General features: G+C 37.4%; 1 protein-coding gene across 5 annotated transcripts; it reads right to left on the reverse strand.

The window, feature by feature from the left end:
- Nucleotides 1-3,297: 3,297 nt before the first annotated feature.
- On the reverse strand, nt 3,298-18,153 carry LOC122082618 (CMP-sialic acid transporter 1-like). Of its 5 annotated transcripts, none has more exons than XR_006141359.1 (9): nt 18,059-18,153; nt 16,060-16,143; nt 15,658-15,872; nt 15,415-15,493; nt 11,533-11,702; nt 10,950-11,136; nt 9,794-9,871; nt 9,356-9,555; nt 3,298-3,556 (listed from the first exon to the last, which is right to left on the reverse strand). XR_006141359.1 is itself a non-coding variant. In XM_042650304.1 (9 exons), the coding sequence occupies exons 1-9, from the start codon at nt 18,107-18,109 to the stop codon at nt 9,412-9,414; spliced, it is 915 nt and encodes a 304-aa protein (XP_042506238.1). In that variant the 5' UTR covers nt 18,110-18,153; the 3' UTR covers nt 9,088-9,411. The 5 variants fall into 5 exon arrangements, 2 of the variants coding, with proteins under 2 accessions (XP_042506238.1, XP_042506237.1); XR_006141360.1 differs by lacking the exon at nt 3,298-3,556 and adding an exon at nt 5,846-6,608; XR_006141362.1 differs by lacking the exon at nt 3,298-3,556 and adding an exon at nt 8,565-8,820.
- Between the last annotated feature and the right edge of the window lie 55 nt (nt 18,154-18,208).

Below are 18,208 nucleotides of genomic sequence, written 5' to 3' on the forward strand. Positions count from 1 at the left end.
TTAATGTTCCGGGAGTGGAGACCGGCCGTTCATCACCCCCTTTCCCTCTCTAGTCTCTCTCTAAAGCCTTTTCAGTTTCTACGAGACAAACCCGCTGTGCCACTAAGCGGCGAGACAGGAGAGAGAGAGAGAGAGAGAGAGAGAGAGAGAGACCTGAGAAGACGAGTCCATCGGTCCATCCAAATTATGTGGGGCCAAGACCACGTGTCTTGATTCTACCCGCACAGCAACTTAACTCCCCATGTGCATACCAGACTCTTTGCTCTGCTGTTGTCAGCTTTACAGGCACAATTGTGTGAACGTGGCGCCAAATGATTTTTATTTCCCAAATTGTCCTTCTGTAAAATTACGAATCAGCTTCCTCCCGACTCTCATATTTGATTCTCTATTTACGATACAGGTCCCCACAAACACAGGATGTCTTTTTTTAAAAGCATATTTTCTTACGGTTTTGATTCACTTTGATTAGTAGGACCACAAAATGGTAACGGCAAGCCTTTTGAACTTTCGGTTACATTTGTTTTTCATAATCGGTATCAGATCGGTTGTATCAGTCTAATCATAGAGGCCGTGCCCGATATTGATACTTGATCAACATGGATTGGCTGATACCATAAAAACAACCCTGGAATGGAGGTGAAGAATTGTATCATAGATCTTTATTCCTTATCCGATGGTTGTGTGCAGGATCCTTGTGAGCAAAAACAAGAACGACAAAAAAATAAAAATTGATAGTATGGGTTTTAAACAGTAAAATTTTTTGAATGATACAGTCAAAAACATAAAGAACGGCAAAAAATGAAAAATGGACAATACATGTTTTAAACGTGGAGATTTTAAACAAACGGGATCAAAAAAACAATACTATACTCGTATAAATTAAGGAATTATTACATGAATACTTACATCTAATGTTTAAAATAACTACAGTATCCAACACTAATGGATATATATATATATATATATTCATGTCTCATTATAAGTTTTATGACATATAATTGAATATCATCTACTACCAATTTTAAATTCATATACCACACATGTCCAAGTTTTATTGAGCAATGTGGCTTGGCTATGATGTTGTTTATTGTTATCAACATAGTCAACACACTATTGGAGTAATGTATATTCAGTTTGAGATAGGAGTCATCACTTTAGAAACATTTTTCAACAAATGCATCAATTTGTATATCAATTTTGGGATACATACATTGATTTTGAGCTGAAAGTGATATCATGAGGAATATAGGCCATTGATTTAGCTTCAAGTCGGCAAAAAAATCAAGTGGATCAGAGTTCGGGTGAGAAAGATATGATCAATTAAGTAGATATTATGTTCAACAAGTTAAGTCTTAAAAAATGCCAAAAAACGTAAACATGTTTAAATGCATTTTAAACATGTTTAGAACATAAATGCTTTCTGTTTACTATTTTTCGAAGTATCTTTGAGAAGCATACGGGAAAACGTGTTTTAAAGAGTAAAAAACAAGAACGTTTTAAACGCATTTTTGCTAAACGCATTTTTGCTATCAGTGTGTAGGATACAACTTGACATGATTTGACTGTTACAAATGGCCTTGTAATTTTAGAAAACATCATATTCCGTTAAGCACAATGTTATTGGATTGAACAGGTGGCGCTTTTAGATTTCATTCGTTTCGGCTCAATCGTAAAATTCTCAACCTTAACCCAACCCACTTTTCAGCCTGGCCAGGTCCTGATTTCTCTGGGTGGACTTGGTCTTGGGCTCAGTGGGCCGAACTTGAACCCGTCTGACATAAAAGGAGAAGGATACTGTGGCCAGTTCATATAGACCAAAGGAACTTGAACATGGAGTGGTTCTTTCCACCACATGCAACCATTCATGCATGTTACGTAAACCTGTCTATCTATATAAAATAAAAATAAAAATAAAAAATAAAAAACCTGTCCATCTATATTCTATACACATCCACTATGCATTCTACTTATTAGGTGGCCATATCTCCTTGGATGATAGCTCCACGCCTCCACCTGATGTGAATCTGAATGCTCTCTGCTTATCTCAACCTGCAGTTAACATCACTGGTTACCCTTGTCCTCCGTCACATTTATTACTAGTTCCAGACTTCTAAAGTGTTCATAAACCGTGGGACCTTTGGCTTTGAGAGAGAGAGCTTTCCATTGGCTTGGGTTTCACTGTAGTTTGATCTGTGAAACCAAAGAGTGGGCACAGTGGAGATGGAAGATCACAGTAGTAGTCCATGTCGCTCTGAGTTGATGAGATTTGCAGGTTCAAGTTGCCCATATAATTTTATCCATTAAATTCTCTCTCCTCTATATGGGCTGGCTAGCTGCAGTTCTTCTCTACATTTCTAGGTTTTATTGCAATTAATCCATTTCGAGATTTCCTTCCTTCCAATAATAGTGTTCCATCTTCTTCTTCAAGTTGTCCAGTGTCAGCGACCTGAACCTAATCTCCATGATATATGTAGAAACTGCATTAACTGCCTATAACCAATAATTGGGAAATTATATTGGAGGTATGGATGAGAACCCTAGCTAGGCCACAATCCCCAGGGGACCCATGTTGCCCTCGAAGGCTCGAATGGTACAGTGTTCTTGACTTCTACCGGAGAATTCTGTGGATGCATAAGAGTGATGAGATGAGGGATCCCTCCTTCCTGCCCACATCATCGGGGAATGAGGTTTCAGCTCATCAACAAATTTAAATATTTAATCAGTCCATGTTATATAGTCTTTTATTATTCTATGGATCAGGTTTTCCTTCACCAAGGTGAACCAAGAATCTCTTCACCCATTAATTATACGGCAGTTGATGGCAGTTGGATTGGACTATTGACAATCTAAGGGCATTTTGGACTTTGTACTACACAGGAGGAGAATAATTGTGGCCATCCATTCTCCAAGAATCTTTTCAGCTATAGAGGTTCTTCTTTGCTTCACCCTTGGGAAAAGGAAAGAATTTTGATAAGCTTAAACTATTTATCTTTTATGTAAAAGGATTTTGGGAGCAAGCGGCATAAGGGAGTGCACTAATGAGGTATGACGAAATAATATTATATAAAGGAATGAGAGCAGCGAGCTCAATTCATATAAAAAGGAAAGAGATAGACACAGGACCAATGCTAGTGTACCTGTATGCTGGTAGTTTGGGGAACCTTCCCTTTCTTTATGTATGGCCAATTGACTTAATGCCCCTAGTTCAGTCCTTCACCTGTGTATATATTTTTGTTAATATTTTTAACTTCGCCCACCCGCATAAAATGTACATAGTTATTGTTAATTGTGCGAGTATGAGTGTAGCAAATAATATTAACAAGTCTGAGAAAGGGAGAATTGTAACTTGGCGTGTCATACACAATTAATAGCTCCATAAAAATTGACATGTGAGTAAGGGATCTTGGGGTCAACTTGACGACAGAATTTAAAGGAGAGGGGGGGAAAGGATTACAAACTTGTACACAATTGCCATCTTCCTTGAGTTCTCCATTCTTCGTTATGTCGAGCACAAGAGGATACATTAAAATGATGCATAGACGATATTACCTTCATCCTGTAAAACAACATATCAATTGTTTTCATTTTCTTTGGAAGCTACTCTCTTTTGCTTCTAAATTTATTTTTCCCCTAAAAATAAATAACACGACAATAAAAACATTATTTTCCAAGAGAAGAGGCAAAAAAATATTTTCAAAAGCCAAAATCAAAGGTAAAGAAAATTCAAAACTACAAAGAAGTGTATAAACATATACAATAAGGTATGCCAAGTTATGAAATGATATATGATGGATTGAATTTATTTCCTAGATATCTAACAATCAAAATTACTACATCATCATTCATTGGTGTAATTAACCCAATTTGAGTGTGTGGGAAGCTACAAGTCCCCTCAATTTGCAAGGCAAAAACTAAGGAAGCATCTAGCAATGGAACAACTGAAAAGAAAGGATATAATGTGGGATTTGTACCACTAATATCTACTAGTCTCCCCTCCAAGCAACCACAAAAGATTCCAAACATTTGACACCTCTCTCTACCTTTCTCCCACTGCAATTAAGCAATATGCGATGCACTGACATGAAATGTCATTTTCTCAAGGTATCATTCCTTAATTTTCTCTTAAGTGATAGCTAGGGCAGGTGAGAGAAAATATTACAATTCTTGAAAAGATGAGAACCATGAAGATTTGAAATGGTTTTGCTTTTTGTTATTACTGCTCTATCCTTCCATGAAATTCTTCTTCTATTACATTCTCTCTTTCCTGCTGGCTATATCTCTCTATCTCTATATCAAATCTATAAAGGGGATAGAGCATTCACTTGTTTGAAGGAGAAGAATGAGAGAGACTCAGAAGAATAATAAGATGAGTGGAGCTAATGGTCACCTCAATGGAAGTTGTGCTAATTACAAGTCGCCGCCACCGGCTGCGTTCAGAGCAAAAGGGCAGCAAGGGAGCGACAAGTCCCGGTGCTTCAAGATGCCATTGCATTATCCAAGGTTCAAGAAGTCTGACTACGAGACCATGCCTGAATGGCAACTCGATCGCCTTCTCTCTGAGTATGGGTTGCCTGTGACAGGAGATCTTGCTTGTAAGAGAAAATTTGCCATGGGAGCCTTCCTTTGGCCCTCTGAAGCTAAATGAAAATAGTTTTTAGCATCGAGCTTCCATTCTTTTTTCATTTCATTGTGTCTATCATTATGTATATGATGGTTTATTGTTTATGTCAATTTGTTCTTGTTTATAATATAAAAGTGATTGGAGTCTTATGCCTTTAATTTTTTGGTCTTGAGATAGATGTCATCTCCTATGAGGAAAACATAATATAAAGCCTTGATGCACTAAATGTTTACTTCTAGCTCGCCTTCCTCTCTCGCTCGCATCTTTCCACCCAAAAGGAGAGGTTGGAGGATCAAATCCAAAACCTTAAGGCATTTGAGAGAGAAATAAAGACACTCAAAACTTGAACAAACCGATACGAAAGTATAACTCTATAACTCCCAACATTTCAATAATGCGTATACATAGCACATAATGAGGGGTCAGGCATGGAAATTTTCTCAGCTAGGCCCAACCCAGCCTAGCCCACTGGACGAGATCTCCAACACAATCACTACCTGACCCATTTCGGCTTTGTTTCTTCTAAATTAATGAGTCAGAATAGGGTTCAGATCAGCTCCCCATACGTAGAATGCAATGACTCTTCACATATAGTTTTGCGATGAGACATTTTTTCTTTCACAAATGCCCATCTAAACATTTTTAATTACACTAACTATCGAGAGACATTTATGAAAGCAAAAGGGCACATATTGTCAAGAAAACCACCATACATAAAACCTTCACATACCGGGAGCTGATCCAGAATCACATAGCCATTAACTAGTAGTTTCTGTCTTTGGAAAAGAACTTTAGCTAGCCATGAACTTATAGTTTCATCTTTTGGAAAGAACTTTGGATGTTCTACTTGATTAGTTGTTGTCCATGGAGTAATGACACCTCTCACAATTATTTCCTAGACACTTTTTTTGCTATAATTTATATCCTAGACACGAATCACCAACCAACCAACCTACCAACCAACATCAATGGATGATAGTAAGCATGAGAGAGACACATTGATGTTCTCTTCAATCCTTTCCACAGTTCCAATTAATTGTAACAATGATGTTGGATTGCAGGATACACTAGTTCAAGAGTAAGTAGCAAGCAGAGTACTATTTGTAGGCAAGAGCCCAATCTCGCAGTGTAAAAGATCGATTGGTATCTCTTGCATTCGAAATCATCATACAAAAATAAATTACTTGGGAATGAAACGGTTACATATCCAACAAGATAAAGAGAGGAGATCGAAGAGGGTCATTCCATAAACTTAGAGTAGTAGTGAAACCCACAAAGAAGATCTTGATCATCTTCTATAAATCAGGTTCTTTTACAGTGAAAAGTGACACAGATTCTGCTACATTAAAATCCCATACTTAGTCTAAGCAAGACCCAACATGTTGAAGAGACACTTACATAGCTAAGAAAATTAAGTAACTGAAGAATAGATACAGATCATATATAAACAGATGTAACGTATCATATGTTATATATATATATATATATATATATAGAGAGAGAGAGAGAGAGAGAGAGAGAGAGAGAGAGATCGGCCATTCATGCAGTACTAGGGATGGATGATGAGGGAAGGAGTGGTGATGATCAACAAGTCCAGAGGAAAGCTCCCATGGCAAACTTCCTTTTCTGTTCGACATCGCCAACAAGAGGGAGTCCATACTGTGTGAGAAGGCAATCCAGCTTCCACTCAGGCATGGTCTCGTATTCCTCTTTGGTGTATCTGGGATAGTGTAGCGGCATCTGAAAGTATCCGCATCCCCGCTCTCCGCCCTTCTGTCCGTTCACTCCGCTGCCGCTGCCACCGCTAGTTCCGGGAGCTGGAGTAGGTCGTATAACTGATTCCATTCCTGATTCCACTGCCACCTCTCTCTCTCTCTATACAACCTCTTAACGATTTCTGGTGTTATGGGCACTCTTAATATAGGAGGATGGCCTTTTATAGACTTTGTGAGAGAGGAAGAGAGAGAGTGGGCGGGAGTGGAATGTCCTGGAATGAACAACTAGTGTTGATTGGCTTTCAATAATCTTCCAGAAAGGCATTTCATATTTCCTCACAGACTAGCTAAGAGGGGTACTCATGTAGATATTGACATTTCATAATTAATTCTCTGGTGGTTAATGGATACACCCCCACCATTTTTTATTTTTTTCAAGTGTGGGTGGGGAAGAAAGGTCTTAATGTTTAGTATGATGGTTAATTTCAAGGATGATAGAGTTACAGAGTATAGTTGTAGCTATGCAATATAAACAATTTCAGACAGTAATATGCAAAATGGAAATTCCATTCCTTGCTAAGATCATTTTCCCAAAAAGGGAAAAAAGCATTTATAGTAATTGCATCATAATTAAGTTTATTTATGTGAAATATACCATGGTTTTGCATTCAACAAAGTACCTTTCTAATACTTTTTCCTGTTTAGTGGTATGGTCTCCGAACTTAATTAGTTGCTTACACTAATTTGACATTTCCTTACCCTTTCTTGAAAGCAACTGAATTCTTCATTAATAATATGGGAAGTTGTGAATTCCTTCATTGATGATCATCATTGTGCTTGGATGGGTATCCAAGAATGAGAGGCATTTTAGACTTTTGATATATAAGAGAGGAATAATAATGACCTTAGATTTGTGTTGAAACTTTTATCGTTGGTGAAGGGAAACTCTCTACTTTGTTAAATGTCCTTTAGCAAGTGCTAGGGTTATTTTTACTACTTCATCAATGTCTTCCTCAGTAGGAATCTAAGAAACCATTATTCTTTCATTAAGGGGTCATTTCAAATTGAAAGAATGGTTGGTTTCTAAAGCAGAAATAAGAATACTCTTAATTAAAGAGTCGAGACTGTTTGGTTTTGCCATTTACATTTGATATTCTCTCTTGAATCATGTAGAAATATCTTTATTTGGAAAATATTTTCCTTCACCCATATTTCTTCTATATTCCTTCTCCACTTCTATATTCCTTCTCTACTGGTGATGTGATCATCTGATGAACTTTAGGTTCATCGTTTAAGTTCCATGCTCAATTGTTCATTATCACAAATACTTTTTTTGGATTCAATTAAATATGGTGAAAAGATTCTTCCCTCACTATAGGTGTAGGAAAATTGAGTTCTCTTCGTAAAAATTTTTTATGAAGAAAATGAAATCCAATCAACTAATATTTATGTGTAAGTAGGGAAACAAAATGAATGATATGTAAATTGTACACATCTCACATCAATATATTGCCAAGGAATGCGTTGGTGAATGATAAAGATTGGCAACCAACTTCTTTGAACACAAGGCCTAGGTTGGGTGTAAAATCAATACCCAGTAGGTCATGTCTTATCTATTCAATGTGATAATAAATGTGTCTCCTTCTTAGTTCTTGCCAATTCTTTGCTTCCTCAGGAAGAATGACAAGTGGCATAAGCATACCCAATCAATCAAAAGGACTACATGCATTAATATACTTATCAGTGGAGATGCCATTATAGCATAGCTGCCCAATGCTACCCTACAGTTCCTAACATTAGTGGCAGGAGATAGTCCCCCAAGTAGTGGGCAGGGAGGAAGAGAAACTAGGATGTTATAGGCCACATATATGGTTTGACTTTTCAACCATCAACACTATTTGAGGCCCAGAACGGCAGAACCCACTAGCAATCTTCATAGAAGGGATCATTTAAAACCACTGTCAATAAGATCACACCCCCCCCCCCTCTTAAGGGCCTCTGTTTGTTAGGTGAAAGCCATGAAAAAGTAAAACTAGTGTAAAGATTTTGGGATTTTACTTGCAGATTTTGATTTTACATGATTTTTACCTGAAAACAAACTGAGCCTTTGGGTACTAGGATTATTCTCACCCAAGGCATAAAAGGGCCCAAGCTCAACTTCACATGAGGCAGGATTTGATCCCAGGGTGAGGCAGAACAGAGCATTACTGTGCTTAACACAAACTAGAAAGAGCACAAGGAAGGTACTTAATTAATTAATACTAGAAGAATGCTTAATATGCTTAATGCCTGAAGGTTTTAAGAGTCACCTGAGAAATGATGTTGAGTACACACAACACAACTCCATCACAAACCCTTTATAGGCTCTCAGATTTAAACAGCCACCCTCCAGACTTGTCAAACAGTACACCATATTCACAGTAGACTTGTTAATTTGACATGTCTCAATGTCATCCCTAACTATGGGTGTCCCTCTCATCTGTCCTGTAGAGAATCAAAATTTTTAACTTTCTTTGTAAAGCCTTAACGGTTGGTGTAACAAAAGTTTCTTTTTTAACAACCAAATTCCAGTGTTCTTTGAATGATATGTCCATGCTATAGATAGCTTCACTTGACACATTCATCAGGAGTTAACATAGCTTGAGAATTGATCAAATTTAAATGTCCCCCCACCCAAAAAAAAAGACCACCTCAGTTCAACCATGCCCTACCAGTACACAGACCAATAATCCATGTTGCAAATCACAGAAAAGCATCCAATTTGGGTGTGGCAAAGATTCAATTTCTTGCATTCTCATTGGATTACATGAAGTGTCGAACACCAGTATAGCTGATAATTATTGGGGACCCATGGGACCCATGGGACCCATGCAACTGAGACAACATGGAGTCCCAGGTTCAAACATATACACCTAATAGAAATGCTAAATTCATTGATTCTTCTTGTGAACCTATGCTACTTACATCATGTAATGTTTCATGTAATATAAAACAGAATGGTGAGAAAATTGATATGCACCTTTCAGTGGACCCTGAGCAAAGAATTAGTTGATTTAATAAGTGTGATGACTAACATCAGGAATCTGTTGTTCGATCAACAGAAACTTCAGCAAGTTTCTCTGGGGCTGCTTTTACCGTCGAAGGCAAATCTAAAAGCATGCTTGCAGGAGCAAAATACATGTGAAGTGACATCATACAGATAATAATCCCCAAGAAAAGCTGCAACAAGACAAGAGAGGAACACAAGATCATTGCTAAATAAATAAGAGGGTGTTTGGCAGGTTAGCATCTTTTTCCCCGTGGACTGATTGAAAGTATGGATCAAGTAGCATATTAAAATCAATCATTTCTCAAGGATCTTCTTGCAATCAATCTTATGGAGGGTACTGAATATCCATTCCTAAAGGAGAGGAAAATCATATAAATTCATTTAGCTTCAAATGCATTTTCAACTCACCTGCAGTGTAGGTTTGAAATTGAAAAGATACACAGATAAAGCCATTGTCAGAAGCATTGCCATTGATGTTGAGTAGACCTGAAAGCAGCAAAAATAAATTATGCTGGATAGACATAAAATGGGCATGGCATTCATGAACTAACAATAATCAAATAGTAACAGGGTCATCAATTAATCACCCCCCCCCCCAAAAAAAAAAAAAAAAAATTAATAATATGCAGTCATTATCAGGCTTCACAAGGAATTTCTTTCATTAGGATCTCAAGAAAAATAAGAGCAGTAGAAATTGGCTTTGACAGTATTGAAATACAAATGTCATTCTGTTAGTCAATTTACTTCTCTGTATTCACCTCTCTTTTTCTTCTAGTTCCATTCTCTTTTGCTTTAGTTTTGTATATACTTATATCTGTTAGCCTGAATAGATTTCATCTTCTAAACCCAAATCAGCAGCCCATAGCCTCCATTAAACCCTCATTCCATCCCTGACCAAGCTGTAGCTTTCAATCCTATGGCTACTAGCTTCACCTTCTTATCAGTAGGCACTTATTGTTATCAGAAACATTTTCCATGATGTTTAAAAATAGCAGAACTCCTCGGCTTTCAGACCACCCCAGAGTGTCCATTTTCTCATTTCCGATCACTGGAAATGTGGTCTCTACTCAAGCTCCTAAATCATACTCCAACCGTTCTCTTCAGCTAGAAGCAGGGTCACACTCGTACCATGCATTGGATTAGAATCTCAACTTGCCCCAACTGTTCAAGATTTCCACCAGCATCGAAAGAGGGATCAACTGTGACTGCAGCCGGCTTACAGCAATGTAATGGAGCCATACCAGCAAGAAAACCTAGAAAATCAACCTTGGTCTCAATATCCAATCCACCTAAGTGGTAGTCTTTAGAAAAGATGGGAAAATATATTGAAGGAATTCAAAACAACTATGGTAAAGAAACCCTAGAGCACCATGGTGTCTGGCCTTAGCAAAGACATAAATCATATGAACCAGAATACAACCAAAATATACCTAAAATACTCTAGAGGGCACAAACTGAAGGAAACTATTTAGACTGGTCCGCTCAGTCAAGCTACTGTAAAATATTCAAGACCAGTTGAGCCACAATAGTAGGAAATAATATCGAACACAAAGACTGGACTCACCTTCACAATATTGTCAGCATACTTCATTAACCACGAGACTAGTAACCCAGTAGATCCAAGATTTAATACCACCATCCATGTCGTAAAACTGTATCCATTAAATAGGCGTCGCCACCATGGTCCCTGCTCAAATTCTTGCTTGAAATCATCCAGGATCAACCGTGCCATATTGAAGATTGAACCAAACCTGGGCAGAGTAATTTCTTGTTCATGAATCAACAGTAGTACTTTAAGAGAATATGATAGTCAAATGCATGCTAGTCACACTAAATGCATTGAGTGGCTCTGACTGACACAACATCTTTCGCTTATGATTTCAAATATTGCAATATGTTCTCCTCCAAGATGTCAATTATAGAAGGGTAACTTTAATTTCTTGTGAGAAATATTTTCTTCAATGAAACTAAATCTCCCCATGAATATGTCAGAATAACTTTATTTGTTTAAAAAAAAAATATGTAGTTGAAGTCAAGAAATTAGAATAGGAAGTTGTTGATTGAATTTCATATTTCCTGCTTTTCCTCCTTATTTTCTGATAATGAAGTCAAGGCTCTTTTTATGTTTACTAGAAGTGGACACTTACATATATAATTGTACATTCTGCCAGTACAGGCTGTCATTATTCTTCTTCATCAGAAATTCAGTATAAACACCTGCTAATGCTGAGAGACAAGCAGACAGGATCCCCAGTATATAACCCTGAATTGGTGCTGAGAAAAGGGAGTCACACGAAGCCTCATCACAGCCTTTAACCTGCATCAATAAGAGAGAAGGGGATATCAGATTACAATGGCAATGTGAGTATAAATGTCTTGTTTGGCATGCCATGCATGCAACCATCACTCATGTCTTTACTTAATCAGATTATCTTAACCATTCAGTCTTGTACAGTTGTACCTATTGAAAATTGAAAGACCTGATAATCATGAAATGGTATACAAACATGTAAAATTGAATGCTTTAAATGGATCAAGTTTTCAACCTCGAAGTTTTCCTTTACGTGTCTGCCTTTGCAAATATGGAACAAGCTGTAGTTAAAAAAATATATGTATATGGAACAAGCCAAGCCAAATTTTCTCAGCTAGTATGCTTTTTTTTATTGGCTGTTTCTTTTTATTTTTATTTCTTTTAAATGTTTGCCAACTTATTTTGGTTGTGGTCGAGGACTGCCCCTCAGTACCCTTTTTTTTTTAGAACAGAAACCTATTTTATTACCCATCAGAAATATTATATATATATGGGTGTCGGTGTGCTGTAATACATTACATGGCCATACCCTGGTGGCCCGTCGAATAAAATAACCTTCTCTTTGGGCTAAGCCCATGTAGGAGGCAGGATCTTGTTGATCATCCATATCCTCAAACCTACCTCTCTACTATCTATCTATCTATCTATCTATCTATCTATCTATCTATGTTTTGAGGCTCTAATGAAAATGTTGGGAGCATAGACAGATCTAGAGAAACTTCCTCTTGAGTTTCAGAGCATGGAGGATCTCAAGACTCTCTTCTAATAAAATTGGATTCAATGTATATTGACATCTTCCTTCATGCTTGGCAGGGCTATCAAGATTCGTTATCTCATTCCTCCTTTCAAAAAAGTAGGTTGGTGATGGATTGTCTTGGTGGTGGACATAATGCATGTAGGACGCTTTGGTTTGACCGATCTATATGGTATATCAGATAGACAGCCTACCCTATTATAGTATGTCGTTATAACTTATAAGCCTGTGGCTGATTTGTAGTGGTGCGTCAGGTTGACAACCGTCACTTATTATAATTAGCCATAAACTTGTCAATCTTTTTGCAAGGATCCTCGTGCTCATCCTTGCTTGGTATCTCCATGTAGCTGACCCCATTAAGTTGGGATAAGGTTTTGGATGTTGTTGTTGTTGTTGGAACAAGCCAAGCCAAAGGATGGATCCAACCCCTTGACCTAGTGTGGATATTTATAAAATTACAAATCATGGAATAACCCCGAGGAAACCTATACACGGCACAAGAACTTAAATGCCATAGCCCAATCATGTAAATAACTGGCAATATCAGCTGGAATTCTCAGGCAGACTTTAGGACTGTCTCCTAAAGCTCTTTTCTATTCCTCTCCTTCCACAAGCCTCAAACAATTGCATAAGGTAGCAGGTCCCAGAAGACATTTCCTTTTTCACCACAGGGACTTCTAGGCCATGTAATATGTAACTTTTCAGCAGCCCCTGACCATTGGAGGTTATAACAATCAAACAAGAAACTGCATCCATGCCCTAAGGGACATAATGCCATACTACATTGCTAGAATAAATGGTCTGCAGATTCCTCCTTATGTGAACATAAATAGCACCTCTTTGCTAAATTCCATTCTTTGTGTTGTAAATTGTCTGAAGACAGAAGCTGATAAGACCAACACCCACGCAAAGGTGGCCACTCTTCTAGGGGCTTTTGTATTCTATACCTCGCCAATTTCCATCACTCTTCTTCTCTTCACCATCAGGCTCCTTAGTGGGAGAACTTGATAAGAAGCAACTCTGAAACAGCGTCCAGGACCACCAAACCAAACCCTCAAATCCTTTTACCCAACAGGAACTTCAGCACTGTCAAAATAAGGCCAGTAGGTTTATTGAATTCCTAAATCTTACTGCCTAGTAAATTCCTCCTAAATTGAGGAATCCAAGTGATCTTCCCATCTCTAACTTCAAAACAATCTGCAACCATACAATCACCAGTAAGTAGTATTCGGGGACACTATCCATAATCCTTCCATCCCCTAACCACATATCCTTAAAAAATTTCACTTCACTCCTTTTCCCACCCTATAACTGATGTTTACTAGGAACTCATGTTTTTAGCTATTTATTTATCAATTCTTGTTATAATTATTTTTCAGTGGGTGGGTGGGGGTTTGATTCTGATTCCGGGCCTCCACTTGCTCACAAGTCAAGGGAGCAGTCAAATGCACTGTGGTATATAGCAACCAACTCAGTGGTACAGACAATCAGACTCAAATCTGAGTCTCCTCTGCGGGGAGGCAGCATTGATGCAGGTGCACCTAAGGGGCATTGGCAATAAGAACTCGTCATGTTGATTCATGCCCCCCCCCCCCTCTTTCCCCTTTTCCTACTCTTCTGGCAAGATAGGAGAATGCACTTTTTAACAATCCTCCCCAAAATGATACTCCATCTCACAGAGTGATACCTTTGCTTGCAGTATCCATTTTAACAGGTATTCAACTATCCACCAATTATTGTTTGGGGGTGAAAAAAAAGGGAAGACCACCAATCAATGGTAGAAGCCGAAATAATATAGAGAACCATAATTCTTTTGGATAAATGGTTAATCATTTCTCTTTTTCCTGAATAATCTTGTACATTGCTGGGAGTATCCTACACAATTTTCCAGCAAAACTACACTAAAATCATTCTCTTGACATCCAAATTGAAAACCAAGTCAAGAGATTCATAAAAAACTGCACAAAATTTCAATCCTAAACACAGAATTTCTTCACGTGCAAAAGACTTCCATGATTCGAGTGAAAGGATTTTGGTGTTGATATCTTCAACCCAAACCGGGAATGAATCTTTACGAACCCAAAACCTGTGTTGCCCTAAAAATTTAATCATTGGGGAACATGGTTTGAGGAATCAGATCAAATCGGTATCAACCCTGTCTGATCCCGATTCTTGGCCAATACTGTCTCGCTGGATCAGTAAGGACAAAGAGTAATAAGGTAAAAACAAAGAGTGATAAGGTAAAAGCCATATTTTTTAATGACAACCAGGGGTATTTCTGTCCGATGCAGATTGGGATTGAATCGGGTATTGGCCCTGTTCGATCCCAAGACTGATTCCGATATCTTAAACCCTGTTGGAGAGAACACGTAAAGCAGATCGACAATGCCCATGATAACCTGTCCTACCATGATAGGAAACAAAATATTTTCAAACATATGAGCTACTATCTACCCTTTCACAACCTTAAAAACGAAACAAATAGATTCCATTAAATGATTTTGTAAATCCTTCCAACACTACCCAAACCCCACCGCCACCCCCACCCCCACCCCAAAAAAATTGTCAATACAACTTGTCAAGAAACAACCATATTATTTGCCCCATAAATGAACTCAATAAACTCTCCTATAATGATTCCTATCTCTTCTAAACTATCCATAGCCACTTTAAAGAAGTGCCTTGTTCATAACCTCAACATCCCTAACACCACATGGTGCTGGCAAATTATGTGAGATCAGCCTGTGAGTGAACATCCAAAGCTTGTATGTATCTCGATAATTGAGAAAGTATTAAATAATGCCTCTCTAATAAATTAGCATGTTAAAAAGATAACAAAAAACACAAAAATCAAGAAACCAGATAGCTCCACCAAAAACTTCAAACAATGATACAGGAGATATTATGGTATATATATGTTTCCACTTCCATTCTTAAATACAGAAAAAAGGTGGCCATTATTACCTGGCTTGTGGTTGTACCAACAGCTAACAGAACAATTGCCATCCACTGCAGATTAGACATTTTCCTCTTCAGGAACAGCCTAAAATATCAACGAAAATTCTGCTAGTTTATAAAACCATAGATCCACGTAAAGATTTAACAAAAGAGAGAAACTATTCTAGAGGAAACTTAGATATAGTGGTTGAAAATCAAAAGGCATAAATATCAGATCTAATATGATCCCTACAAAGACCAAGGCAGCACCTGAATAATATGCCAGTAGTGACAATCTTCAGATTACCCATTATCTGATATGTAGATGTATCCACATATGTAAGGGTGAGAAACTGAATATTGTTGTGGATCAAGTATATAATGGAAGGAATGGGGTACAAACGCACGCTTTTCCATTCTGTGGTCATCCTTGGAAAAGGTGATGACTTGCATTCCCTCAAAAGAAGAATAGAAGAAACCAGGAGCTGTATTAGACAAGAACAAAATAAAAATGTAAGCCAGGATGATGGAAGAATAATTTCATATTAGAAGGGGAAAATCTTCCTTTATGAGTATGAGTAGCGATCATTCTAGTCCTCACTACACAACTCTTTTATTCAACATGTTTACGACTCAATTCAAGTAAGCACAGTCACTTAATATGAGATATACCTTAAAAACTTCAGCAAGAAAAGGAACAGTGGCATAGTCATACTTATATCCCCCACCACTTTGTGAGAGTGTTGTCAAAATTCCCTGCCATGAGCAAAAAAAGTAAATTTATACATCAGTAGGCTTGTCAACTTGGGAAAGTAATACTCGTTATCCATTAAGCTTGAAAGGCCCATCATAGCCAAAAAGTATGGCGTTAGGGGACCTTTAAACAATAAATTAGAAAGGAAAAAGTAAACTTTAATACAGTGCAAGAGGAATCAAATGTAATTATTGTATAATTTTCATCATGAACTCTAATATCTAATGAACAATAGGAAAAGAAAAAGATATAATACAGCACACAATGTTGCAATCTGCAATATAAATGATTAATAGTAAATCTGTTAATCCAACTCCAGAGTTATACAAAGTAAATTCTCTTATAAAACATTCACATAAGACTTATGATAATAAGGGCGCGCTTGATCCAATGGTAAGGTACTAATGTTGAGACCTGGTGGTCAAGCGGTCGAAACAGCCTCTCGACATTGTAGTTCTCACCCCCCCCCCGAGCATACCTCGCACATGCGGGAGCCTCGTGCACAGGGTACGCCATTTTTATAAGACTTATGATAATGTCAGTTTCCATTTTTTTCCAACCTCCCCACCACAAACAGAAATGTCTAGGAAGGGTGAAATAAATAAATCAAAATCAACTAAAGTCATTTAAGAATTACAGATTCCAACTTGAATCATAAATCAAAACTTAATGCCTCGAATATATTTTATTTTGACCATGACAAAAATTTTGGGCCAAATTCAAAATTTTCTCCCTTGGTAGAAATTCTGCATTTAGATCCAATGAAGAAAAAGAGATTTTTTATGTTCTTATCCTAGAATGTACTGCAAAACTATGAAATTTTCATTGGTTTTCCAATTTTTGTGCTGACACTAATTAAATATACTAAGTACAAATTGATCATATGCTACTCACAACCAAGAATAAGTTAAGATTTCTCATAGATTTAACTATGGTATTGATTGAAACGGTCCATTTCAAAAACATGGATGTGGACACTTTCACACTCTAAGTTACTTCTCAATTAATGTAGACAAGGAACATCAGATATTAACCTATTAAAACATAGCAGATTCTGCAATGTATCCATATCTTTTGACACAGAAATCCAAGCACACTAACTACGGAGGAGCACACCACATCAATCAGCTCTGAACTGACATAACAAGTTCCCAGTAGCCGAGTGTTTGTCACCTATCCATTTTTAGATACATAATAGCTACTCTAACCAATCAGAAGACTAAGAGTTTGGAACTGTCTCCTAACTCTATCAAGACGAGACAGATTAATGAGGCAAACAAACAGTCAATCCACAAAACTATCCAATAATCAGCTGGTCATTTTAGGAACTACGTTTACAAAAGATGCTCTCCATTGAATCAGGGGATTCCACTTGAACTTTAATTATTTGCATCAATATGTTTGGTGCTCACAATGAATTCAAGTGGTAACTACGAACAATCATGTTTGCACGCAATAAATTACACCAGATGGACTGTTTTATTCCGTTCATAGTTTTGCAGTCCATTTAATGAACAAATCGGTTAAAAAACAAACATTAAGCCTTGAAATTAATGTTGGAGACCCCAAATCCCATGTACATGTCTTCAAATATTAACCCAAAAAATAAAATTTCCATCTTTACTGTCCCAAAAATTCCACAGTGAGAAAGATCGAATCAAATAATATCAACGAAATCCACCTAAACAATTACTTCAAACATCAAGCAAACACTGCAACCCTAATGTGCAATTCGGTGAAGGTGGAACTCAATTAACTGAAGCACTGAGTAAATGAGGGCGATCTGAACAGTTACATGAGCAGCAGAACGGAGAAGAATAGGAATTCAAAGGAGACGAAAATCATGATCAGATGAAAGTTGTGAAAGACTTCCTCAATCCAAATAGAAACTAAGATTTTGCGAGGTTTATTACTCACCTGAGAACTGGTAAGAATGGTGAGAAGCGCAGCTACGAAGTACCACTCCATCTTCCTCGCTCATACTGCTCCTCACTCTCAACAGATGGAAAAACATTTACGACTAATATATTTATCAATTTTGAAATTACTAAAATACCCATATTACAT

The sequence above is a fragment of the Macadamia integrifolia genome, chromosome 6 (genome assembly GCF_013358625.1).
Source record: "Macadamia integrifolia cultivar HAES 741 chromosome 6, SCU_Mint_v3, whole genome shotgun sequence".
Lineage (NCBI taxonomy): Eukaryota > Viridiplantae > Streptophyta > Magnoliopsida > Proteales > Proteaceae > Macadamia > Macadamia integrifolia.